The 26,053-nt window shown below is 40.9% G+C and overlaps 1 protein-coding gene across 4 annotated transcripts in view; it reads left to right on the top strand.

The window, feature by feature from the left end:
* Positions 1–26,053, top strand: part of Fryl (FRY like transcription coactivator) — a 269,494-nt gene that overhangs the window by 205,198 nt on the left and 38,243 nt on the right. For 3 of the 4 annotated variants that reach the window (XM_029565714.1, XM_029565711.1, XM_029565712.1), the window contains exons 33-47: positions 524–692; positions 2,092–2,351; positions 2,663–2,803; positions 3,948–4,116; positions 7,167–7,251; positions 8,589–8,701; positions 9,667–9,817; positions 10,463–10,566; positions 11,829–12,014; positions 14,160–14,364; positions 15,704–15,825; positions 17,119–17,309; positions 18,605–18,699; positions 20,143–20,750; positions 21,117–21,214. In XM_029565714.1, coding sequence (XP_029421574.1) covers positions 524–692; positions 2,092–2,351; positions 2,663–2,803; positions 3,948–4,116; positions 7,167–7,251; positions 8,589–8,701; positions 9,667–9,817; positions 10,463–10,566; positions 11,829–12,014; positions 14,160–14,364; positions 15,704–15,825; positions 17,119–17,309; positions 18,605–18,699; positions 20,143–20,750; positions 21,117–21,214 — 2,697 coding nt within the window. The remainder of the gene's footprint in view (positions 1–523; positions 693–2,091; positions 2,352–2,662; positions 2,804–3,947; positions 4,117–7,166; positions 7,252–8,588; positions 8,702–9,666; positions 9,818–10,462; positions 10,567–11,828; positions 12,015–14,159; positions 14,365–15,703; positions 15,826–17,118; positions 17,310–18,604; positions 18,700–20,142; positions 20,751–21,116; positions 21,215–26,053) is intronic. The other variant, XM_029565713.1, reaches the window with a different exon arrangement.

Below are 26,053 nucleotides of genomic sequence, written 5' to 3'. Positions count from 1 at the left end.
GGTGCTTATTTTTCTAAAGTCTTTGAGGTAGCACCAGTACTGGTCAGGCCAGCTTTGAAATGACACCCTAATTATCCTTTATTAATTAAAGGGAAAGTTAGCAAGCACTCTGGTTCTCCCTATAGTGTAAGTCAAAGGGAATTGGTTTATAGTCCATATTTCATCAGTGATTAACCAAGATCTCTTTCAGGGTATTTTTTTCTACTTAAATATTTTGTGTAGTCATATTTTTAGCTGGAAAAGTGATAAATCTTTTTTAAGTCATTACACATTAAGTTGCTAAAGCTATTTTCAGACTCTAGTACTGACCTGTATCATCGGCATTAAACATGAGGGATACAAAACCTTCTAAACAATGGTCATCTTTTTCAAACATTTGGAGCATTACAAATGAGCAAACTCTGTAGTATTAGTGACTATAGTTTTTAAACTGGAATACTGTATAGGCGTTTTATTTTAGTATATCTGAACTTAAGAGGACCCATAAAATAGAAACTGAAGTTATGGAATTGCATTCCTGTAGATCCTGGAACCGAAGATGTTCCGCTATGCTCACAAACTGGAGGTTCAGAGAACAGACGGAGTTCTCAGCCAGCTGTCTCCTCTGCCCCACCTGTACTCCGTTTCATATTATCAGCTGTCGGAGGAGCTAGCAAGGGCGTATCCTGAGCTCACTCTCGCCATATTCTCAGGTGTGCACACTGAATGTTTCCTCCATTGACATGGTATTGGATTTGTACAGTAACCCCTCAGAGAAGCTACTTTTATACCTTCTTACAGAAAAAGAAGTCAGGAGTCAGAGGATGGCCCTTGGTCAGGTAGGGTGGATGTGGTAGAACTGGGGGAATCCAGCCCAGGCTTCTGCTGATCCAGAGCTGAGTTCCACATCTCTCCTCATTCATGGCCATAGCGCTCTAAAGATAGAGTGATCTATGGAAATTAATCAGCACATAAAGGCTTGTGGGCTTCGGGATCAACCTGGTGTTTGATCCTCTGCCACTGGCACTGATCTGACTGTGCCTTTGTCACTGCTTTGTCATGAGCAATAAATGGCAGGAACATAGAAATAACACAGCATAGGCATTTCCATCTATGGAAGAGTAAGTGACGTTTTTAACAAGTCAGTTTAAATTAGGCCATGCATAAAAGCTTTATGTCTTGAAATTGTGTTTATTTATTTATTATTACTGCTATCTTATTTTAAATGTGCAGTTGAGAAGTGTTAAGTGTATGTGGTGTTGGCTGTGAAATAGATCTCTAGAACTGTTTCGTCATGCAGATTTGAAACTAACCAGCAAGAATCCCATTTTCCTCCTTTCTCTTACTCTGCAATCATCACACAGCTTTACATTTTTATGAATTTTACTACTCTGTATATATATATATGTATATATATATATGTATACACACATATACGTATGGACTTATAAAATATTTCTATATTTGTGATTGGGTTATTTCACTCAGCACAATGTCTTTTGGATTCATCCATGCTATAACATGGGACAGGGTCTTCTAAGGCTGGGTAGTGTTCCACTGTGTGTATATCACAGTTTTTTCATGCATTCATTCATCTGTCAATTGACATTTGAGTTGCTTCTATGATGCTATGGATGTGGATGTACAAATATCAGTTTGAGTCTCTGCTTTCAATCGTTTTAGATATATACTCCATAGCTACTTGGATGGTGAGGAGTTCTGGTTTAAATTTTTTTGAAGAATCACCAACCTGATTTCCACACAAGTATGCACCATTTTCAGTCCTGTCAACAGTGTGGACATATTTATGTAACTGCTGAAAATATTTTGTATAAAGTAAGCATGGCTGGTTGCCGTGGCCCACATCTGTAATCCTAGCACTCAGGAGGGAAATTTCAAGGCCAACGTGGGCTATATAGAAAGACACTGTCTTAATAAAATAAGTAGATGCTTTATTTTAGTTGTTACTTTTCTTGATGATATCATGGCGGTGAAGTTTATAAGTAGAAGAAATAGCATTCATCCTTGTGAAGTGACTAACATCTATCTTCCTGTTGGTTAAGAAGGACATGAAATGACATAGGTTCTCTCCTCTGGTTTGCCTTGAACTAGAGATAAGTCAGAGGATTCAGACGGCTCACCCCTCGGGGCGGCAGGTCATGTTGCACTACCTGCTACCGTGGATGAACAACATCGAGCTGGTGGATATGAAACCTCTGCCTTCAGCAAGGCGACAGGATGAAGATGAAGATGACTCATTAAAAGACAGAGAACTCATGGTGACGAGTAGGCGCTGGTTACGGGGAGAAGGCTGGGGATCCCCACAGGCCACTGCCATGGTGTTGAACAACCTCATGTACATGACAGCAAAGGTACAGGAGTTTTGTATTTGCAAGGGCTCTATAAGGTTATAGAGTTGTGAGTAGGAAATACTGTCAGAAACTGCTGGGACTACCAAACAAAAAAATGAAGCATAAATCACCTTTTAAAAAAAAAAACTTTCTTTACTCTTTAATTCAAACCAGAGGTAGCTAGTGATGTTGATGTTTTGATTCACTGAAAGAAATAATCATTTGGAAAAGACGAAATTGTCTGGAACACTTGTTTCCTAATGTTTGTGGTGTCGAGCTTGGCTTTTGCTATGCAATTCTTTCTGAAGTGTCTCTGTGTGTGCTGCTTCCAGTATGGTGATGAGCTGGCTTGGTCGGAGGTGGAGAATGTGTGGACCACACTTGCAGATGGCTGGCCAAAGAACCTGAAAATCATTTTGCACTTTTTGATCAGCATTTGTGGGGTGAATAGTGAACCAAGCCTCTTGCCTTACGTATGTATTCAAGCCTACTTGTCTTTTCTAAAATATCCACATTTCCCATATAACTTAGCGCGCCAGAGTACTGACTCATTGAAGTGATTCATTCATTCGGTCCACACTACTGTGCATTGTTACAGGCCAGGTACTCTCTCACAGGTCCTGGGCATTCCAATTCAAAGGCTAATACAAATAGTGTTCTTTGAAGTTACACCTAGAGGCTGTAATTAATCAGCAACTTAATAAAGTGCAGCAGGGACAAGGGCTACAAAGGAAAGTTGTAGAGCGTTGAGGATGAATAGCTGAGAATTTGTCTGAAGAGATGAAGGATAATACTTGAGAGATGGTGACAGTGGAACAAAAACCACTGTACTGGAAACATTATCTTTCTGCTAGTCCACAGCTGGTGCTGGGATAGGAGCCTCAGGGCTAGGTCTGCTGGAAGGAAAGGAAAGGAATGAGATAGAGATGTAATGGAAGATAAGGTATCTTTACCTGCTATGGCAGAAAGCAACACTTAAACCCATCCAAGTTGACAGAACAGTAGGTGCTCTGAGGGATCAGCTGAATGCACAGATGTGCACACACATCAATGAGTATGTGCTCAGATACAGACTTTCATCTCGTGATAGCATCTCCCAAGTGTGTCCCATAGGACTCCAGCCCCTCAGGATGTCTCCTTGAGAGTTCTTACAGATCCTTCTGTAAACAGACTGCTGGATAGTGCAGCTGTCCAAATGACCTAGCTAGTAAGTGGTGGATGGGCGTTCCCATCCAGGTGGGCGAGTTGGTTCTGGCTCCACTCCTTTCCTCTCAATGACTCCACTGCTAGGGTCAGTGGAGAGCAGAAGGAAAACAGAGGAAAAGACAAATCATTGGTATGAAAGCTGGCTGAGTAGCAGTCAAAGGGAACTCCTACCCTGATGGCAGCCCAAAGCTTTTTTCCTTAAAAGAAGCATTTATAGAACAGCCTTCTCCCTTCTTCTTTTCCTAAGAAGCTTAGAGACAGTCAAGCCGTGTGTTGAGTGCGAGCTAGACGAAGGCTGGTGATGATGAATCTAGCTGGTGTCTTGTGTCCAGTCAGTGACAACTCACATCAAAACAAATGCATGGAATAAAAATTTTGATGCTTTCTCTCAGAATGCTTTCTCTCGCGCAGGTGAAGAAAGTCATCGTTTACCTAGGTAGAGACAAAACAATGCAGCTGCTGGAGGAACTGGTGAGTGAGCTGCAGCTGACTGACCCTGTCAGCTCGGGGGTCACGCACATGGATAACCCGCCGTACTACCGCATCACTTCCAGCTGCAAAATCCCTTCAGTCACCTCAGGTGAGACACCACCCCAACCCACGGCTTTGCATCAGAAGCGATGCTCTCTCAGTGTTCTCGTCACAGGGGTTTGAGTCTTTAAATTTTATTATTGAGACAACAAAATCAAATAGGATGGACGTATGCTAATTGATTTGAGATCTGGTAAATCATATGAGTAAAGAAATTTTAACAGGATTAGAGAGAGATGGCTCAGCAGTTAAGAGCACTGGCTGCTCTTGCAGAGGATCTGGGTTCGGTTCCCAGCACCCACATGGCAGCAACTGTCCATAAACTCCAGTTCCAGGGGATCTGATACCCTCTTCTAGTCTCTTTGGGCATTTCACATACATGGGGAACTTATATTCATGTAGGCAAAACACACACACAAAAATAAATAAAAGCTCTTTAAAATTTATTTTTGTTTTAGGAAATTTTAACAGTATAAGAATTCTTTTTTTTTAATATTTTATTTATTATTTCTGTTTTATATGTCTGAGTGTATTGCCTGCATGTATGTGAGTACACCCTGTGTTGTGCAATGCCGTGGAGGTCAGAAGAGGGCTTCGGATTCCCCTGGAACTGGAATTAAGGACAGTTCATGGCTGCCATGTGGGTGCTGGGAATAGAACCTGGGTCCTCTGCAAGAGCAGTCAGTGCTCTTAACCTCTGACCCATCTCTCCAGCCCCAACAATATAAGAATTCTTAGTATTACAAAAGGAAGCAGTATTTGCATACTTTTTCAGAATGTAAATTTATATGCTCCTATACAGTATCTCCCCTTTTTTTCTATTCTTTTTTGTTGTTGTTGAATGCTTTTTTAGTGAATAGAGTCAATTTATTAAATTTAGAGAATGCTTATTGGCTGAAGTTATTTGTGAGCTTTCATATTCTAATTTGGATATGTATTGGCATATTTATATTTATGGAATACAAAATGATGTTACAATTTATGAATGCAGTGTGAAATTACAGCAAGCTAACATATCCACTATCTCCAATAATTAGCCAGTAGTAGTAATTTGAACTGAAGCAATTGCATCTTTGAGTGAATAGATTCCAGGGAAAAATTGATGTATCTAGGCTATTGTAGGTGAAAATCTATGGAACTCTTCGTCACTCAGTATATATACACACGCTTTCACCATGTCAGTAACTCTTTATAATTAGAAATATTTCAAATTATATATAAATATATATAATCTTAACTTTCATCATCTCTTCTTTTGGCTTATTCTTTAAAAACATTTTTTTTTGTAATTATGTGTATGTGTGTGTGTCTGCATGTGGCTGTGTCCATATGAGTCCAGGTGCCCTTGCAGACCAGAGGCATCAGGTCTTTCTGGAGCTGGAGTTACAGGTGGTTGTGAGCCACCCAATGTAGATGCTGGGAACTGAGCTCGGGGTCCACTGAAGAGCAATATGTGCTCTAACCACGGAGCCATCTCTGCAGCCCCTGGCTTACCTTTTTGTCCTGCTTTCTATTAAAACTGTTTCTACACTTCTTTCGAATTTTCCATATCTGCTAACATTTAACTCCAAAATGTTTTGTTATTTTTTAGCACTGTCTCATGTTTTGTGTTTGAACTATTTTATCTTATATCTGAGAAGTTAGGGGGTTTTCTTCTCCCAGCAGAAGTTCCCATTTTCTTTATAGTGCTGGTTGTTTGATTTGATTTGATAAAGCTTTCCTTGAAAACAGACCAGTTCTAGGTCTGTCTTTTCATGGGGTGGATTATTAAAACTTTGTAAACTCTGTAAGTGTAGCTCAAACTGCTGATAGCATCCTTTGTCAGACCACGGTCTCAGTAATAAAGGTATCAGTGTGTTTTGACCATTTCCCTTAGATATCCCAGAAAGATTTCTGCTGATCATCTCCTGAGAGAGGGTGTGGGTATCTGTGCATTGCACATATTTATACATAAGCGGATATAGTCTTTGAATCCCTGGCACACCTATGGTGGGAAGGCTGCAGGGTAAGAAATACAGTTTCACATTTTAACATTTTTTCCTGTTGGAAAAGTGCTTCTTCCTTCAACTGACCCTGGTGTGTTCTTGTCCAGAAGTCTTCTCATTTACTCTCAGCAGAAAAGACTTCTTCTGGGGGTGAGCAGATTCAGCCACCCAGCTACCATGTCAGGGAGGTATATTTTACGGGATCAACTATTTTAAAACAGATTTTCAGGCAGCAATCCTATTTTTATCACTGCTTTCAAACACAATATGGAAACTCCGTTTCTCCCACTACCTGTTCAGAACAATTATTTCTTTTTTAATATTTTATTTATTATTTTATGTTTATGTGTGTATTGCCTGAATGTGTACAAGTGCTCCCAGGTCGCTCAGTGCCCACAGAGGTCAGGAGAGGGTGTCAGATCCCCTGGAACTGGAGTTACGGGTGGTTGTTAGCCACGGTGTGGATGCTGGGAATCAAACCCAGGTCCTTTGCAAGAGCAGCCAATGCTCTTAACCGCTGGGTCATCTGCCCAGCCTCAGAACAATTATTTCTTGTCCGTTTGTTTTCTTTCTTTTTTCATTACATTTGATTACTTGGGGCGGGGGAGGGGGGTGTCAGAGGACAACTTGAGGAGTTGGTCCTCTCCTGCCATGTAAGTCCCTGGAATTGAACTCAGACCATCAGGCTGGCTGTAAACACCTTTACCCCCGAACCAACTCACCAACCCCCATTTGTTTTCTTTTTTTTAAAAATATTTTATTTATTATTTTTATTTTATGTGTATGCGTGTATTGCCTACATGTAAATAAGTGTACCCGTGTTGCGCAGTGCCCACAGAGGACAGAAGGAGCTGTCGGATCCCCTGGAACTGGAGTTACAGACAGTTGTTAGCTGCCATGTGGGTGCTGGGATTTGAACCTGGGTCTTCTGTAAGACCAGTCAGTGTTCTTAACCACTGAGCCATCTCTCTCATCCCTGCCATTTGTTTTCTTAAGTCCACCAATGTCAATGTAAACATGATCACTTTTCTTTCCTGTCAGTAGAGTATTGATTGAACTCTTGTTATTTGCTGTTCTTTTAAGTTAACAGGTACTGTTTTCTTTTTATTGACAGGAACTACTTCCAGTAGCAATACTATGGTAGCTCCCACAGATTGCAACCCTGATAGCAAGCCCCTGAAGGAGAGCCTGGAAGAGGGGTAAATGCTTCTCTCTCAATAATCTCTTGGGGATGCATGCAGACTGTCCTTAGATCACGTGATAACTTCTGTGATGAAATGCCTAAATCTTCAAGTTAATGTTCTAGTAAAGAAACAATTTTCCATACTTGAAGATTTTCATAGTGACACTTTGTATTAGCAGTGCTGGCATCCTAGGCTTCTTGGCATGTTTTGATGATAAAAATATAGATTGTGATGAGTTACTTTTGTGTTACTATATTTTGAGACTTCGCTGAATGTATATTTATTCTGCACGTTTTGTTGTTGTTTGGTTTTGTATTTTATCTATATGAATATTTGCATGTATGTAACTGCACCATATGTGTGCAATGTCCGTGGAGGCCAGAAAAGAGTATCTGATCCCCTGAAACTGGAGTTAAAGATGCTTATCAGCTACCATGTGGGTATTAGGATTCAAACCTAGGTCCCCTAGAAAAGCAGAAAGTGCTCTTCACCACTGAGTCATCTCTCCAGCTCCTACTCTGCATGTTTAAAATAGGTTTTACTAGAATTATGACATGAGGGGACTAGAGAGATGACTCAGCAGTTAAGAGCACTGGCTCCTCTTCCAAAGGACCCAGTTTGATTCCCAGCACCTACATAGTGGCTAACAACCATCTATAGCTCCAGTTCCAGGGGATCCGATGCCCTCTTTTGATCTCTGCAGGCATTGCAAGACATGGGTGCACTTACATATATTCAGTCAACTCACCCATACACAAAAAAAAAGAAAATAATAAAAATAAAATATTTTAAAAGAATTATGACATGAAGGGAATCTTTAGAGAGGAATAGTTAACTGAGAGTTTAAACTTTTGAATTATAAGGTTGAACTTGGTAAGTACCTAGTGAAGTTTCAGTATTATTTTGTACACTATGTGCTTTTTTTGAAACAGAAAATAAAACATAAAGGACCTGGGGAAATGGCTCATTGGATAAACTGCTTGCTACACAGGCATGAAGATTAGAATTAGGGGTCCCCAGAACCCATATGGAAACAGGCAGACCTGGCAGCCCACCTATAATCCCAGCATTCAGGGTGATGGAGATAGGTTCCCAAAACTAGCCATTTGGGCAAGCTCAAAGTTCAGGAGAGACGTTCCTCAGTAAATAAAGTCAAGAGCCATTGAGGAAAACACCTGACGTGAACAGTTAGCATCCACACACTTGAGCATGTGCACTGGTGCCCCCACATACACCTCCTGCACACATCTGAACACTTACATATGTACACAAAAGAAAAAAATCAAGTTACATCATAAAGTAGAAACCATTCTCCAGTGCCCTGTGACTGACTGCCATGCGTCTTCCTGCAGCTATGTGCACCTGGACATCTACAGTGGCCTGAACAGTCATTTAAACCGGCAGCATCACAGACTAGAGTCCAGATACAGTAGCAGTTCTGGAGGATCTTACGAAGAGGAAAAAAGTAATCAGTTCTAAATGTTCCTTAATAACAATTATGTTGATGAAGTGTATTGTTAATTATGTTAGTGTTCGTGTGTATATTTTTTCCAAGAAACTGTTTTGACATATTATAATTGCCATCAGTGGTGTTCTATTATACTCTCAAATGTCTTGATTTTAAAGAATGATTTTAGTAAGCAACATTAAGTGGGGGAAGATTTTTTTTTAAAGTACAGGTTCCCTATAGATAATTCAGGTGGTTTTCAGGAAGTGTCATAGAACAGACATTGGACACAGACTTAAAAAAAAGGAAAAGATTTGTTTGTCTTGTATGAATCCACATTTTACTAAAAGGTTTTCTCATACACTTAACAAAGTGATCAGTCATATCCAAGTCTCACTGTTGCATTAAGATAGGATAGAATATAAACACATGCATCCTAACTAGCTTGGGACCCTGGAGGTGATCTGGTCCAATCTCCTCATTTTGTGCATGATGGAACTGAGGTCCAGAGAGGTTAAGTGACTAACCCATGTCACACAGAATTCACATTTCCTGGTGTCGTTTTGTTCTGCACCCTGCAGCCCAGTGTGGTAGAGCAGATGTTTTTAAGAATTGGGTTCATGTTGGCCCCATCTCAGGAAATTTAGGACTGAATAACTCAACAGAAAGTCCTTGTTACAAGACAGCTCCACTTGTGATATGGTCTCCTGTTTGGCCATCAACTGGGGAGACGTAGAAAATGTCAGTGAAGTTTTGCTATAATATAAAGGATGGGCCCTCAATCAATTAATAAATCTCAATCCATGCCCTCCCCCCAATTTGATAATAGTTGTACCCAGGTCTTCCTAGCAACCGTATATCAAAAGAATGGGAAATTATTTCAGATCGCTTCCAATGCTATACATAGTGGGTGTCTTACTAGAGCTTGCTTATATCGGCAGACATTAGATGGTGTAGAAAATGAGATGATTTTATCTTGATAGGTGATTCAATGCCACTTTATTCTAATTGGCGCCTGAAAGTGATGGAGCATAACCAAGGAGAGCCACTGCCCTTCCCACCAGCTGGAGGCTGCTGGTCACCACTGGTGGATTACGTGCCTGAAACGTCGTCACCTGGATTACCTCTTCACAGGTGGACTAGCGCGTCATTCCTACTTCATCCGAGCCACGTTGCTGCTGAGCACTTTCAGCTTTCTTGATACTGACAGCACAGCGTAGAAGTAGCCATCTTTGTTGAGATGCTGTACCAAACCAGATCAGTCTGAGATATTAAGAGATCCAAAACAGTATTCTAAATGTACAGAGCTAATTATTATTCAATCTGGTTCTGCTGCTGCTTTTCTGGGTGTCTGGCATAGTTACTTGACCTTTCTGGGACCCAGTTATGACATCTGAAAAAATGTAACTTCTTTGTGGTCAGCACTGTTTGAATTCAATTAAACTGAATTCTGCTGAGTAAAATCATGACAAAGCAATTACTACATTCTTTCAGAATTATCAATGCACCAAACAACATACTGAACATCTACTTGGGTGAGGGATTGGGTAGGTCTGTAGGTTGAAGATAAGGAAAATACAGCCCTTGACTCCAAGGAGCTCTGAGTCCTGGTTTTATGCTAAAGCTATCACTTTAACAGTTTCTTCAGCTATGTTTGTTTCTCTTCTTTTTTCCCTTGAAAAGTATTTTTCCATAAAATACTCAAGCTTGAAGTGATTTGTTCAGGACTGTTCTCTAGGTGTCTTCAGCCCTGGTAAGCCTCTGCTCTACTTGTCACAGGTGTAACATAGCGGTGATCCTGCTGACCGATCTCATCATTGACCACAGTGTGAAGGTGGAATGGGGGAGCTACCTCCATCTTCTTCTTCATGCAATTTTTATAGGTAATGAGTTCTAATTCCTCATTTCTTCATTTTATGTTTTCAGGCCCATTTTCAGAGTTTGTTTTTAAGAAAGCCCTTACATGCTTCTGTTTTTGTGTTTGAATGCTGTTTCCACGAGACTTTTCACTGTAAAAGTCTCCTGATTCAGTGGGAGTTATTCTTAACCTGATTACAGACCTGTCTATTGTGTTTTTCTTTTTTCTCCTTTTTGTAGTGCTAAGAACAAACCCATGGCCCTGTGCATGACACATGTTACTCTGATCTGCACGTCCAGCCCATTTTGTCCCTATTCTTATTTCTGTTCTGTGGCCCTTTGTACCCTCTACACAGATGTATACGTTGTGTGTGTGGGGGTATCAATTGCTATAGCCAGAGAAAAATTAATTTACCTCTAGAATTGGAAAGCTTCAGAGTGAATGGAGAATGTAAATACATTACAAATGTTTTCCCTTGGACCATCTGATCACTGCTGAGTCTGCATGTGCCCTCAGCAGCGAGAGTGGGCTGTATGATGCCTATAATACCTCTATACTTTTAACCTTGGCTTTCTGAAGTGAGTCAAAGTAGCCATCTTCTAATAAGGCTTTCCTACTAAGAACACTTATTTGAAGAATTTGTACTATTTCATTCCACTGGGAACCAGACATTTGCTTGCTTTCTCTTATGTGTCAAATAGGCACAAAAGAATGCCTGCCTTTAAAGGGGGGGGGGGGCTATTGATATCTAATCTTACATAATAGCCATCATTTTGAAGCGATCACTAAATGTGAGGCATGAAATACATTTAAAATTTACCTTGATTTCCCCCTCCCCAGGCAGTTGCACAGTGGGACAGTAGGCCATTAGAAATGTGTAGAAATACTCTAGACCAGACAATAAAAACTAAGCTGTGCAATCGATCATCTTCCATACACTGAGCACTCGGTATTCATGAGTTCTGAATGCATGGGGTCCACTAGCCATGGTTTGCACATTCTCTGGGGTGTGTCCTAGGTCTGCACTCAGTATGTACAGACTTTTTTCTTTGCCATTATTCTCTAGTAAGTTCAGTAACCACTCCATATATAGCATTTACATGTGCTTAGTAATCCAGAGATGATGTAGAGTCTCTGGAGGTTGTGTGAGGTTATATTCCCACACTACACCATTGTACATAAGGAACTTGAGTACTCCCAGTGGGTCCTGGAACCAGTTCACCATATGAATTTGGTACAAGCATGCTCAACTCCTAAATGATAGTGCTTTTCTCCTCTCCTTTCCAGGGTTTGACCACTATCACCCTGAGGTGTATGAACATTGCAAACGCCTGCTTCTGCACTTACTAATAGTGATGGGACCCAACAGTAACATCCGAACTGTTGCCTCTGTCCTTCTCAGGAACAAGGAATTCAATGAGCCCAGGGTGCTGACGGTCAAACAGATTGCACACTTAGATTATACTTTCACAGGTATTGACTTTATACTTTGTTAAGTTGGAATCTTGCACTAGTGAAAGTCAACCAAGTAAAAGTTGCAATACTAGAGTAAGCCTTTAAACTGTAGTTGTATCATTTCAAGTAACATCTGTATTATTAATCGGTTAAAGAATGCATTAATAAAATATTTGAGTCTATCGCTTCTAAGGATTGTTACTACATCAGTTTTAAATTGGGAATATGCAAGTTAAAGATACAATGAAAAGGTTTAGTTTATTGACTACCAATTAAACAAAGATGATGAAGTTGTTTTAGATTCCTTCTCACAGTTTCTAAAAATTGACAGACATTTAAAAAGCTTTTATTTCCTTGATTATCTTTGCTAGGTTTAAAATATTGCATATTTTGGGAGCTGGGGAGATATCTCAGCAGTTAAGACTCTGGCTGCTGTTCAGTTCCCAGCACCCAAATCGTGGCTAACAACTGTCCATAACTCTATTTCCCTCTTCTGACTTCCAAGGGCATTGCACAACACAGGTATGCTTACATGCATGCAGACAATACAGTCCTACCCATAAAAATAAATAAATAAATAAAATATTTTCAAGGGGCTGGCTCAATGGTTAAGAACACTGGCTGCTCTTCCAGAGAACTGCATTTTGGTTTCCAGTACACACATGGCAGCTAACAACCATCTGCAACTCCAGCTTTGAGGGATGCAACACCCTCTTCTGTCCTCCATGGGCATTGGAAACACATGGTGCATTTAATCCATGCAGTCAAAACATTCATTAAACCCTCAAGCTAATAACATTGATATACAAAATAATTATTTTTTGGACTTAAAGTACATTTACCTTTTTTCCAATCATATGTCAGATACAGGATTAATGAGCATTTTATAACTGTTGTTAAAAGAAAAATAGAGCCGGGTGTATACACACACACACACAAACACACACACACACACACACACACACCCATACACCCCTATTAAACATATGGTCCAGCAACTCCACCTCTCGGAATATAAATAAAATAACTGAAAAACAGAGATTAAAAACAAATATCTAGCTGGCCATGGTGGTACATGCCTGTAGTCCTAGCACTTGGGAGGCAGAGGCAGGCAGATCTTTGTGAGTTCAAGGCCAGCTGGGGCTACTGGGAGACCGTGTTTCAAAAAGACCAAATAGAAAAAAGAAAAAATAGTGGGCCAGCAATATCGTTCAGTGGGTAAAGACACCTGCCATCGAGCCTGATGGCCTGAGTTCGGTCCCCCAAAATCCACAGGTGGAAAGAGAGAACCGGCTCCCACTAGTTGTCTTCTGTCCTCCTCACGCATGCCATGGCATGCATACCCACTCACTAAATAAATAAAAAGTAATCAAATTTTCTTTAAAAAGAAAGAAAAATAAGCCAGGCATGGTAGTGCATGCCTTTAATCCCAGCACTCGGGAGGCAGAGGCAGGCAGATCTCTCTGTGAGTTCGAGGCCAGCTTAGTCTCTATAGCGAATCCAGGCCAGCTGAGGCTACGGGGAGACCCTGTCTCACAAAGACCAAAAATAAATAAATAAATAAATAAATAAATAAATAAATAATAAAAAATAAAGCTTACTAATTTTGTATATTAAAGCACCTTTATCCAAAATTCCATATAATTTGTTGCTTGTTTAAAGTATCCTTTTACCATTTTGTAAATTTTAAATATTGAACAGCATTTGTTTAATGATTGCCTAACTTACTATAGGTCTTTCAGATAGAAATTAAAATATATTTGAAAGTAAAGTGAGGCTGAGATTATATCTTTTTTTTTCCATATGAAATTAAAAGTAAGGTCCTCTAGAAATGTAACTTGGCTTAATAAATAGGGAGAAAATGCTCCAAATTCCTAAGAATTTGCCACTGTGAAGGTTCTCCAGCAGATGGCAGCAGAGAACTGTATAGCCTATGCAGCCAGCTGAGTTTTAATGACAAGCTGGGGGATGTGTTTGCCTTCAAGCCATTTACTGTAGTTTGTGCTTCTGAAGGATCATCAGGATGATGAATCTTGTCACCTAGCCCTGCCCCATGCCCCCACATACCCTAAGTAGTCTTTCAGTAGCAGTGACTTGTGGAGCTCTGTAATGTTCTGTAGAACCTTTTCTATGTGGATATTCATGGTGGGTTTTCTCTTTCAGCAGGCATTAACGATTTTATACCTGATTACCAGCCCTCCCCTATGACTGACTCAGGGCTTAGCTCAAGTTCTACCTCTTCTAGTATCAGCTTAGGAAACAACAGCGCTGCCATTTCACACCTGCACACCACCCTCCTCAATGAGGTGGGCTTCTCAGTGGAGCAGGATGGGAAAGTCAAAACCCTCATGGAATTCATTACCTCAAGGTAACCATGCTGCTTTCCCTCTCCATCCCAGCAGTGTTTGCGTTGAGAGATTCGCTCATTTTCAGATAGTGTAAACCCAGATTTTGATTTTTGGAAGTTCTGTGATTTGAAACCCATAAGTTTGTATTGTAGAGTGTTCTGAAAATTATGATGAAATCAAAGCTTTCTTCTTTTGGAATATACCTGAAATATGTGAGTCATTTATGGTTATTAAGTGCCTACAGACAGCACAGTATTTCAGGAAGTACAATGATCGAGTCATTCATCCATCAAACATTTATGGTCTGCCACATGCAAGACTGTGGTAGACAAGGAAAATATGTGGGGAGCAAGGGCATGATGTCCCACGTGACAGCCACATCATAGGAGCCTGAGAAAGCAGGGTGTGGTGGTGATGAGGGAGCCATTCTAACTGGAATACGGACAGAAGAGTTTTCTAGGCAATGCTAGAGAGCTTGAAGAATTCATACTCAAGGGCATGCAACCCAGGCCTAGGGTTATACATTTTATTTTTTAAAATTAGCCCTAGCCTGGGGGTCTGACTCAGTGTTAGAGCACTTGCCTAGCATTTTATGAGATCTTGAGGATGATTCCCATAAAACACATGAGTACACACACACACACACGCACATGCACATCTTGGGGATGATTCCCATAAAACACACGAGTACACATGCGCGCGTGTGCGCACACACACACACACACACACACACACGCATGCATGCACGCGCACACACCCCACCAAGCTAAAACGAGAGAGTGAATGACATAATTTAATAGCATATGGACAAGATCAACATCATAACAGCAAACATGAGTCTTACAGATGGAAGGGATGGAAGCAGCAGGCCCCTAGAAGGGTGTGGAAGGCACTGTGGCCTGAGGTGATAGGAGCTCAGCCTTACTTGAAAACACAGACATTTTAAACACAGAAGCGTTAGGTCAGTGTTGCACCCTATGCTTCTGCTGTGGTTTTATCTGGTAAACTAATTTCACTGCATTGAATCAGTAAGATACTTGCTCTGTATCATAATTGGAATACAGCGTAGCCCTCATAAATTACATCTTGACTGTCGTACAGAAGGACTCTTCTTGTTAGGCTAATGTGTCTTCTGTTTCTGCTGCCTCTAAGCATTTGGCTGTAGTGATGCTGCAGTTCTGCCTTCCTCTCCTGGCCTTTCCATGTTAATGTGCTTCCATAACAGGCATAGGCTTGACTTGTCCTTTGACTTATTCAACTGCTTTTCTTTCTAGTTGTAAAGGCACGGTTTAGACAAGTAAGACTGAAACTGTTAAATAAGTTCCAAGCAAAGTAATGCAACTTGCCCTCTGTTTTCAGGAAAAGAGGGCCCCTTTGGAACCATGAGGATGTTTCTGCCAAGAATCCCAGCATCAAGAGTGCTGAGCAGCTCACCACGTTTTTGAAGCACGTGGTTTCTGTTTTTAAGCAGTCAAATTCAGGTACCTTTTAATGACTAGATTAAATAACATTTAATTTCAATACAACATGTCAGTGTGATTTTGGATTTTCAGTAAGACCCAGCCAAAAAGTTGATAATATTGTCCAAGTTAAAAGTTTTTCGAAGCCAGCATAGTGGCTCATGCCTTTAGTCGCAGCACTCGGGAGGCAAAGGTCAGCCTGTTTTACATAGCGAGTTCCAGGCCAGCTGGGACTACAGGGAGACCCTGTCTCAAAAAGACCAAAAAAAAAAAAAAAAATCAAAAGATTTTCTTGTTTAACATATGAATGGTGACAGATCTGTTGATGAAGAAAATTAATAATTAACAATAAGATTTCGGGGCTGGAGAGATGGCTCAGCGGTTAAGAACACTGACTGTTCTTGCCGAAGACCTGGGTTCAAATCACAGCACCCACATGGCAGCTAACAACTGTCCATAACTCTAGTTCCAAGGGATCCAGTGGCCTCTTCTGTCCTCCCGCAGGCACTGCATGACACAGGTGCACTTACCTACATGCAGGCAATACAGTCATACACTTAAAATAAAAATAATAAATATTTTTTTAAAAAAAGATTTCGAGGCCAATCTGGTCTACATAGCAAGTTCTAGGCCAGCCAGTGAGACCCTGTCTCCCTCCCTCAATCAGTCGGTCAATTATCAATCAATCTATCAATCAATATTTTAAATAAATAAGATTTCTGCCTTCAAAATTTGGAAATTTATTTTTGTGGGTAATAGCATCATAAAATTGTATAATAAACAATTGTGAATTAAGAAACAGTTGCACTAAGAGGAAATATTACATAGGTTATAAACTTTAAAATTCCTTTTTGTACTACATAGTAAAGACTTCTGCGATCTAAAATTTAACACGCTGTCTTAGTCGAAATTTCCATGCTGGAGCAGTGCTGTCAGCTGGGGTGATGGTGCTTCTCTGGGGTCATTTTTGCCCTGATTGCAGAGTGGGTCCAAGGGGCAGGTAAGGAGAGGCCAGGGACAATACTAAATATCATTCAGCACCCAGGACAGCCCTCCAGATAGTGAATGACCTGGCTCCTGATGTGAGCAGTGTAAGGATGAGAACGCCTAGTCTCAAAGGTTCCTTCCCAGGAGATCAGAGCAAAGAGGGTTAAAATGCAAATGCTGTGTAATCAAAGAGCAAGGCATGTCTTACAGAGTTTTAAGCGTGGTCTTCCTGCATCGTGCAGGGTACTGGTTATAAAATGATCAGCCTCTGGTTCCAACTCCCTGTATTCTGCACAAGTCACCCACCCCTTTCCTGTGTTTTCACAGAGGGAATTCACTTGGAGCGGCATCTTAGTGAAGTTGCTTTGCAGACGGCACTTTCGTGTTCTTCTAGACACTATGCTGGGAGATCCTTTCAGATCTTCAGGGCCCTGAAGCAGCCTCTGTCTGCAACTACACTTTCCGACGTCCTCTCCAGGCTTGTGGAAACTGTAGGGGACCCAGGGGAAGATGCGCAGGTAGGACACCACCTTCCCTTGGCAGTTATAGGCTGTTCCTGGGGGTGATAGACCCATTACAACAAGACCTAGGTAATAGCCACTGATTTACCAATGTCAGGTTGGCCAGCAGCAAAGAACTACGAAGCAGAGTCGGGTCTCATACTGAATATTTAATAATCTATTTGGGTCATATGATTTAGTGCCTGTTTTTTTATACACACAATATCTGGATCTTATTCTAGAGTGACCACAAGGAAATAAGAGTTAGAATGTTAAATTTAAATGAAAGTGTAATTTTCAGTTTCATGTTTAAAGATAAGTAAAATACTACACTGGAGAACCTTGTACAGTGTGATGAGTTGATTAGCTTTAGACACTGGAACTTCAGTGACAAATAAGACAAGATCTTGGCCTTCTCGAGTTTGTCCTTTGTGGGAAGAAACAAGGATTCAATCTACCAACACCACCTCACACAGTGTTACTTAATGATAAATGCCATGAAATAATAAGGTATAGGATTAAAGAACAGTAAAGAAGGAAACATTTATGTATGAGAATTGGAGGGGCGATCTTTAAGCAGATCTGAAATCAGATTTTGTGATGATCTGGGGAAAGAACATTTTGGGTAGAAGAAAACAGGAGCCAGAAGTTCAAAGGTGGCAGGGGCAGGAGGCCTTCTTTGAAGAACATCATGGAAACCAATGGGGCGAGCATATATTGAGGGGGTGGCAAGAGATTAAGGCAGTAGGTCCAGAATGAGGAAGGTCTTATAGAAACTACTAGAAAGTTAACTTCACGATGAATTGACAGGAAAAGGTTTTGAGAGGAGGGAGGGGTGTGTGATTTATTTTTGGAAAAAAACCTCTGTGGCATCTATGTGGGGTCCTTGCAGGGAGGGCCAAATGGAGGCCACAGATGTCTAATAGCAGGAGGTTGTTGAAAAAACCCAGGCTGAAGTGTAGTAGGTTCCTATGAGGGAAGCTGTGGAGGTGTAGAGAAAAGCAGTGAGATTGAAGTTGTGTTTTAAGTGATATTTTCAAGACCTGCAGATAGAATCAATGTGTGTTAAAGAAACAAAGATGGCGCCTAGACTTCTGGCCTGAGCAATTTGAGTAATTACAGTGCTGTTATAATTCATCTGTGCCGTTAGTTTGATGAGTTTTCACCAATCGGCAAAGTTCCATTGCTCAGAAGGTTAATTATTCTGTAATATTAATGTGAGGTTTGTTCTATTTTTAAATCTCTCTGGGAAGTCCATCGTCATTTTTTCCCCTCAGAGCATAATTAAGTAAAACCTGCCCTTTGTCCCCCAGGGATTTGTGATTGAGCTGCTCCTCACCTTGGAATCTGCAATCGACACCTTGGCTGAAACCATGAAGCATTATGATCTGCTTTCTGCCCTTTCTCAGTAAGAACTTAAACCAAGCAACCATGAATGCAAGGCTCCCTTATCTAAATACATCTGACTATAATGATAGTTGATTAGTCTAACATCAGTTGTGAGAATAATATCTAAAAAGTCAGATGGTAGCTGGGGATGTAGCTCAGTTCGTAGAGTGCTCGCCTAGCATGCACAGAACCCTGGGTTTGATCTCTAACATTGCATCAACTGGGTGTAGTGGCGTTCACTTGTAATTACAGCACACTGGAGGTAGAGAATCAGAAACTCACCGTCATCCTTGGCTACATAGTGTGTTAAAGGCCAGCCTGGGATACACAAAACCATCTCTAAAGAAACACAAAAGAAAAAAGGCTGGGGCGGGAGAGGGGGCAGAATATGGATCAGATTATGTCAGTTCCAGAGATGGCTCTGCAATTAAGAGCACTTTCTGCTCTTCCACAGGACCCAATTTCAGTTCCTTAGCATGCAGATCAGGTGGCCCACATATGCGCGGGTACCTTCTTCTGGCCTCTGAGGGCACCCACACATATGTGGCATTCACTCACACAGACACACATACACATAAATGAGGAAAAGAAATCAGATGTTTTACAAACAAGCAGCAGCCCTCGGGATTTTCGTGGATGTAGATTTTGTCAGCATTCTCCTTCTAGTGTTCTGGTCAGCCACCATCTTACTGTGCCATTTGGACTCACCAACTAGCTCCGTTCCTGCCATACCCAGGGTCTAGCTGCTCCCTGCATGATGCCTTCGGACACCACTTTTCCCTTGATGCTCTTTTCCAGGAGCACCCTCACCTTCCACTCTATCTGCCTTCCAAATCCCAAACTGCTAATCCTTGAAGGCCCATCTCAGATGGCACCTCATTACTGTTTCTAACTCCCCTGGGCTCATGCTAATTATTTTATCCTTCGAGTTCCTTTGGTGTTTCCTTTATATATTAATAACAGCAATTAGCGGTATGAGTCTATCCGTTTACACACTTATCCACCTCCGCAGAATTTAATAATGCTGGCATTTGCATACTTCTGGCACATGCAGGAGACAGTGAGTAACTCTGCTTTTATAAGTGGTAGTTGGATATGTGGGAGGAGAAATCAGGAATAAATCTTCGAGCTGTGTTCTCCTGGAAAGGGTGCCATTGAGAACAGGAGGGACATGAGCTCTGTCAAACTGGATGAGAAGACAGATAAACCATGTTGAACATAACAGATCTAATCCCAGGGCTGGAAGTTAGTGATTACTACAGCAGAATTTTCTCAGCAAAACTTCTGACATCTGAAGACAGGGCAGAGGAGGTGCTGTTTGTTTATATAGAGACTAAACAGACATTTCACTAAACAAAGTCAGATATACTAAAACTGGATTTTCCTGGTAACCGTTCTTCAGGTTTTAAGAATATTTTAATTAGCAAAGGAAGTGATTTTTCTTCTTTTTTTCCCCTTAAAGAACCTCATACCATGATCCTGTCATGGGAAACAAGTATGCAGCTAACAGAAAAAGCACTGGACAGCTCAATCTAAGCACAAGTCCCATTAATAGCCGCAGTTATTTGGGATACAACAGTAACTCGAGAAGTAACTCTTTGAGATTAAGTTTAATTGGTGACCGCAGAGGTGACCGGCGGCGGAGTAACACACTGGATATAATGGATGGACGGATAAACCACAGTAGCAGCTTGGCGAGGACTCGAAGCCTTTCCTCGCTGAGAGAGAAAGGAATGTATGATACGCAGCCCACTACTGAGCCCACCAGCCTGATGGCCACCATCTTCTGGATAGCAGCGTCTCTATTGGAATCTGATTATGAGTACGAATACCTCCTGGCTCTCAGGCTTCTCAACAAACTGCTTATCCACTTGCCTTTGGATAAATCGGAGAGTCGAGAGAAGATTGAAAACGTGCAAAGCAAATTGAAATGGAGTAACTTTCCAGGCCTTCAGCAGCTCTTCCTTAAGGGCTTTACCTCAGTGTCTACCCAGGAAATGACCGTGCACCTCCTCAGTAAACTTATTTCTGTCTCCAAACACACGTTGGTGGATCCGTCCCAGTTGTCAGGTGATGTTAATATAATTTACACCAATGTTACTCTACTTTTATTGGGGTGTATTGGGCACTGAACCTAGTTCCTTGCCAGTTTTAGGCAACCACTTGAGGAATGTTTCCCCGGCCTCTCATTGCATTTTAATGTAAAAGTATGGGGCTATTTTTTGTTTTGAAATGACTAATTTTGCTTTTCTGGAAAAAACAAAAAGATTATTTTTTATGTTGATAATTAAAATTATTTATTGAACGGAAAAAAAATTTAGAAGATAAAGTATCCCATAAAATGAAAATGATTCTGGAAACCGTTTAAATAATGCCTTTAGCTTTCAAAATAATGTGCAATAAAATTGGTTCTTGTTTGCTTTCTCCCTCCCATAGGCTTTCCTCTTAACATCCTTTGCTTATTGCCTCACTTAATCCAGCATTTTGACAGCCCAACTCAGTTTTGCAAAGAAACAGCTAGCCGAATAGCCAAGGTAAGCCACTGTTTTGCTGAAAGGTGAGGCTGCAGCTGTGTAGTTCTGGTGGAAGTCCTTGAAAACCCTCTCACTGTCCTTGTGTTAATTTTGCATCTAATGTTTATTCTGTTTGTCCAACAAAGGAGCTGCATACAAGTCAGTGAATAAAATTATTTAATTAGAGTAACCCTTCTCTGAGTCTGAGTCTTCTCCTGCTCCTTTTCCCGGTTTTTCTCCTCTTCCACTCTGTGGGTGTCCCATTCATTCCTTCATTCACTGGCAAATCTGGACCAGGCACTGAAGTGGGTTCTAGTGAGACTGTGATTGGGATGGGCAGAGCTCTGAACCTTATGGGCCTTAGAGAGGGGCTGTAGATATGGGAGCTGCAACCACCCTAGAGTCTGGTGGGTGTTCTAGGAGTGTGAGGGCAGAGCCTCCAGCAGCACAAATGGCAGAGGCCTCCCTAGAGGAAGCTGTGTCCAGGCTGATGCCCAAGATCAAATAGGAACAGCCACAATGCCATTCCTGGGTGAGCAGCCAAGAGTGGGCCAGGGAAATTACATGTGCAGAGGGCAGCAGAGCTCGCTCAGTGGTTAAGAGCAATTATTGCTCTTGCAAAGGACCCGAGCTCAGTTCCCAGTACCCACATCAAGTGGCTCATAACCACCTGTAACTCCTGCTCCAAGAGATCCAGTGCCCTCTTTTGGCCTCTGAAGGCACACACACACACACACACACACACACCACACAAAACAAAAAAAAAGTTTAAAAAAAAAAAAAAAAGCACAGATATGCAGAGGCCCCAAGGGAGAAGACATACTGCTCTAAGACTCTTAAAACTCTCTTCTCTCACTCTACCTTTTTCTTTTTTTTAACACTTTTTTCCTTTCTGTCATCTCATTCTGCTCTATTTTCCCTCCCACCATACAGTACTAAAAGTAATTGTAATTTTTTTTTTTTTTTTTTTTGGACTTTTTGAGACAGGGTCTCCCTGTAGCTCCAGCTGTCCTGGAACTTACTATGTAGACCAGGCTGGCCTTGAACTCACAGAGATCCACCTGCCTCTGCCTCCCGAGTGCTGCCACCATGCCCTGCAGTAATAGTAATTTTTAAATTATTTGTTATTATGTTGAAAATATTCTACCTCTTAATATTAGAAACTATTTTGATATTTTAAATTTTTTAATATTTTTTTATTTATTATTTTTATTTTATGTGTATGCTTGTATTGCCTGCATGTAAGTAAGTGTACCCATGTTGTGCAATGCCTGAGGAGGACAGAAGAGGCTGTTGGATACCTTGGAATTGGAGTTACGGACAGTTGTTAGCTGCCATGTGGGTACTGGGATTTGAACCCAGGTCTTCTGCAAGAATAACCAATGTTCTTAACTGCTGAGCCATCTCTCTAGCCCCGATATTTTATATTTTTAATCATTTCCTGTCTCACCAACAAGTAACTCATAAATAGCTTTCCTTTTTAAAGTAGGATTCCTATATATGTATGTGTGTCAATTATTGTCTCTTGGTTGGGGTGGGGGGAACTTTTCAGACTGAAAGCATAGTTACAAGAAAAAGTTACATAAATTTAGAAGTGATATACGTAGCCCACTGAGGGGAGTAATAAGTGAACCAAATGCGAGAAGCCACTGAAGGGAGGGAAAAAAGAAGTAACCTTTTCAGGGAGAGTTTTTGCAGAAGCAATTTTCTTACAAGCTGAGACTCAGTTAACAAGTAGTGCAGTAAACAGAAGTGGACACAAAGCCAAGCCCCGTCCACTGTCCCAGAGCAATGCTGGCAAGCACAGACTCACTTCGAGTGCCAAGCAACTCTAAAATGCATTAACAGTAAGAAAAGTAACAGCCTTTGAATTATCTTGCGAGAAGAAATTTCATAAATGAATAAATACATAGAGCTGGGACCATAGGGTGGAACCCTGACTCAGAAAATATCCATGTGGGCTTGCAAGATGGCTCAATGGGTAATGGTGCTGGCCTCCAAGCCCGACGACCTGAGTTTGATCCCCAGGAACCAGCTCTTACAAGTTGTCCTCTGACCTTCGTATGCATACCCACATACATATATATACACATATACAAAATAAATATGATAAAATTTTCAAAAACATACATATATACAAATCAAAAATTGTTTCTTAGTCTTGATTTTAATAAACCCAGTAGGAAGGACATTAAATCCTTAGTAGAAAACTGGTCAAGTAATACCTTTGAAAATTATTTGCCTAAGAGAAACCAATTTCATATGTAGTAATTTGCCCTAAAAAGGCCTTAAAATGGTAAAACATTTATTAAAACAGCTTCAATTTGAATATTCTAATGATGTGTTATTAGAAAAATGTCATAAACAAGGTTTTTTTTCCCCCAATTGAGGGGTTAGAATGAAAATATAAGGGGAAAATCTATATTGGCTTCATTAAGATTTTTAACAAAATAAAAAGCACGAATTCCCCAATAGGGAAATAAAAGCATTTAAAGGGTGCAGCCAGAATGTGTGGAATAGCCACCTACTAATCGCTGGGGTCACTAAGAGGCCTGGGCCCCGAGGATTGAACTGCTAATGTTCTGAACCCATCAAGACATGGGAAATCCCCCCAGTTTTGTTTTTGTAGTTTTTTTCTAAGAATTCACATCAGGTTTTCTGTGATTGCTAAATCGTTTTTAAGTGTGCTTTCTCCTGTAGGGCAGCACAGGATGGTTCCCTCTGTGTATGCTTTTAGCAACCTGCAGGATGTGAGTTAAATTGATTCCTTAATTTATTCTCTCACTTGTAACTATTGAGAGTAATTTTCTGCCATTATGTGCTTCCTCATTATGCAAATATCACTAGGTCTTCTGTTTGTGCCCATAGAGAGCTCCACATTTCAAAATGCGGCAACACTAATGACATACATTTTTCTCTTTCTCATTATGGCAGAAATCATATCCCAAAAAAGTTACAGAACATTCTCTTTAGATCTTTGGATCCTGGTGATTCAAAATATTAAAATCTTAAGTTAATCACTTTTTTACACTATTGCACAGGAATTTTCTCCCTTTTCAAAAATAGGTGCTTAGAAATTATTCTTGGGCTGGAGAGATGGCTCAGTGGTTAAGAGCACTGCTGCTCTTGCAGGAAATCCAGGTTCTAATTCCAGCACCCACATGGTGGCTAACAGTCTGTTAAATCCAGTTCCAAAGGTTCTGATGCTCTCTTCTGACCTCCTCAGGCATTGCACAACACAGGTGCACTTACATACATGTAGGCATAACACTCATATACATTAAAAAAATAAAAATAAATAGAACTGTTAAGAAAAGAAATTATTGTTGACGAAAAATATCCTCTTATACCCAGGCATGGTGGCTGGCACACACCTTTAATCCTAGCACTTGGGAGGCAGAAGCAGATGGATCTATGAGTTTGAGGCCATCCTGGTCTACATAGCACGTTCCAGGCCAGCAGGAGCTACAGGGAGACCCTATCTCAAAAAGACAAAAAAAAAAATCTTTTTTTTAAATATTTCATTATTTTTATGTGTATGTGTATATTGCCTGCATGTAGGTACGTGCACCCGTGTTGTGCAATGCCTGTGGAGGTCAGAAGAGGCTGTTGGATCCCCTGGGACTGGAGTTACAGACAGTTGTTAGCTGCCATGTGGGTGCTGGGACTTGAACCTAGATCTTCTGCAAGAACAGCCAGTGTTCTTAACTGATGAGCCATCTCTCCAGCCCCAAAATCCTTTTGTAGGAATTCAGTAGGGTCATAGGAGATAGTATCCAGCTATAATCCTAGCAGCCAAAAAGCTGAGGTAGAATTACATATTCAAGGCCATCCTGGGCTATATAGCATGACCCTGTATCAAAAGCAGAATCCTCAAAAGAATGTTTTATTACTCAAGAAAATTTTTACATGAAGACCTTAGTTGTTGTGAAGCTATAAAATTAATATGACTTTTTAAATTATCCTGTCGGTTATATATGTTAAAATAAGAAACATCAACCAATTTTTTTCATCTTCCTGTTGTTCCTGGGTCATGTGTGAGATCAGCTGCTTTTAATGAATTTATAAAATAGTTTCCATGGAACTATGTTACTAGTGTCTGCAGTCTTACAAGTCTTTATGTCTCCAACCTGTAGTGATAATAGCTGAGAGATGGACTAATGGCCCCCAAGTCTGCTAAATGTTTTCTGAATTATCAGAGTAAAACTGTTTATTTCTTTTTTTTTTTTAACTGTTTATTTCAAAGTTAAACATATATGTATGTCTTAGTTTGTTCTTCATTGCTGTGACAAAATACTCTGACCAGTACCAACTTGGGGAGGAAAGGGTTTATTTGTCTTACATCTCCCAGGTCACAGTTCATCAGGGAGCCCAAGGTAGGAACTCAGGGCAGGAACCTGGAGGCAGGAGCTGGAGCACAGGCCATGGAGGAATGCTGCTTACTGGCTTGCTCCCCTGGCCCCTGCTCAGCCTGCTTTCTTATGCAACACAGGCCCACCTGCCCAGGGGTGGCACCACCCACAGTGGGCTGGGCCCTCCCACATCAGTCATCAAGAAGATGCCCTCAGACATGGCCACAGGCCAGTCCAATAGAGTCAATTCTCCAATTGAGGCTCCCTCAACCCAGGTGTGTCAAGTTGACACTAAAGCTATCCAGCACAATGTATTAGAGACATGGCTCAGCCCTTAAGAGCACTAGTTATTCTTGCAGAAGACCTGGTTTGATTTCCAGCACCCACATGGCGACTCACAACCACCTGTACCCTCTTCTGGCTTCTGCAGGCATCTGCAAACATATGGTACACAATATACACTCAGGACAACACACAGAAAAAAAAGTATGTATATATATATATATAT

The sequence above is a fragment of the Nannospalax galili genome, unplaced genomic scaffold (genome assembly GCF_000622305.1).
Source record: "Nannospalax galili isolate Female #2095 unplaced genomic scaffold, S.galili_v1.0 scaffold318, whole genome shotgun sequence".
Classification (NCBI taxonomy): Eukaryota; Metazoa; Chordata; class Mammalia; order Rodentia; family Spalacidae; genus Nannospalax; species Nannospalax galili.
Note: the sequence above shows the minus strand (reverse complement) of the source record. Positions and strands in the feature narration are given on the sequence as shown.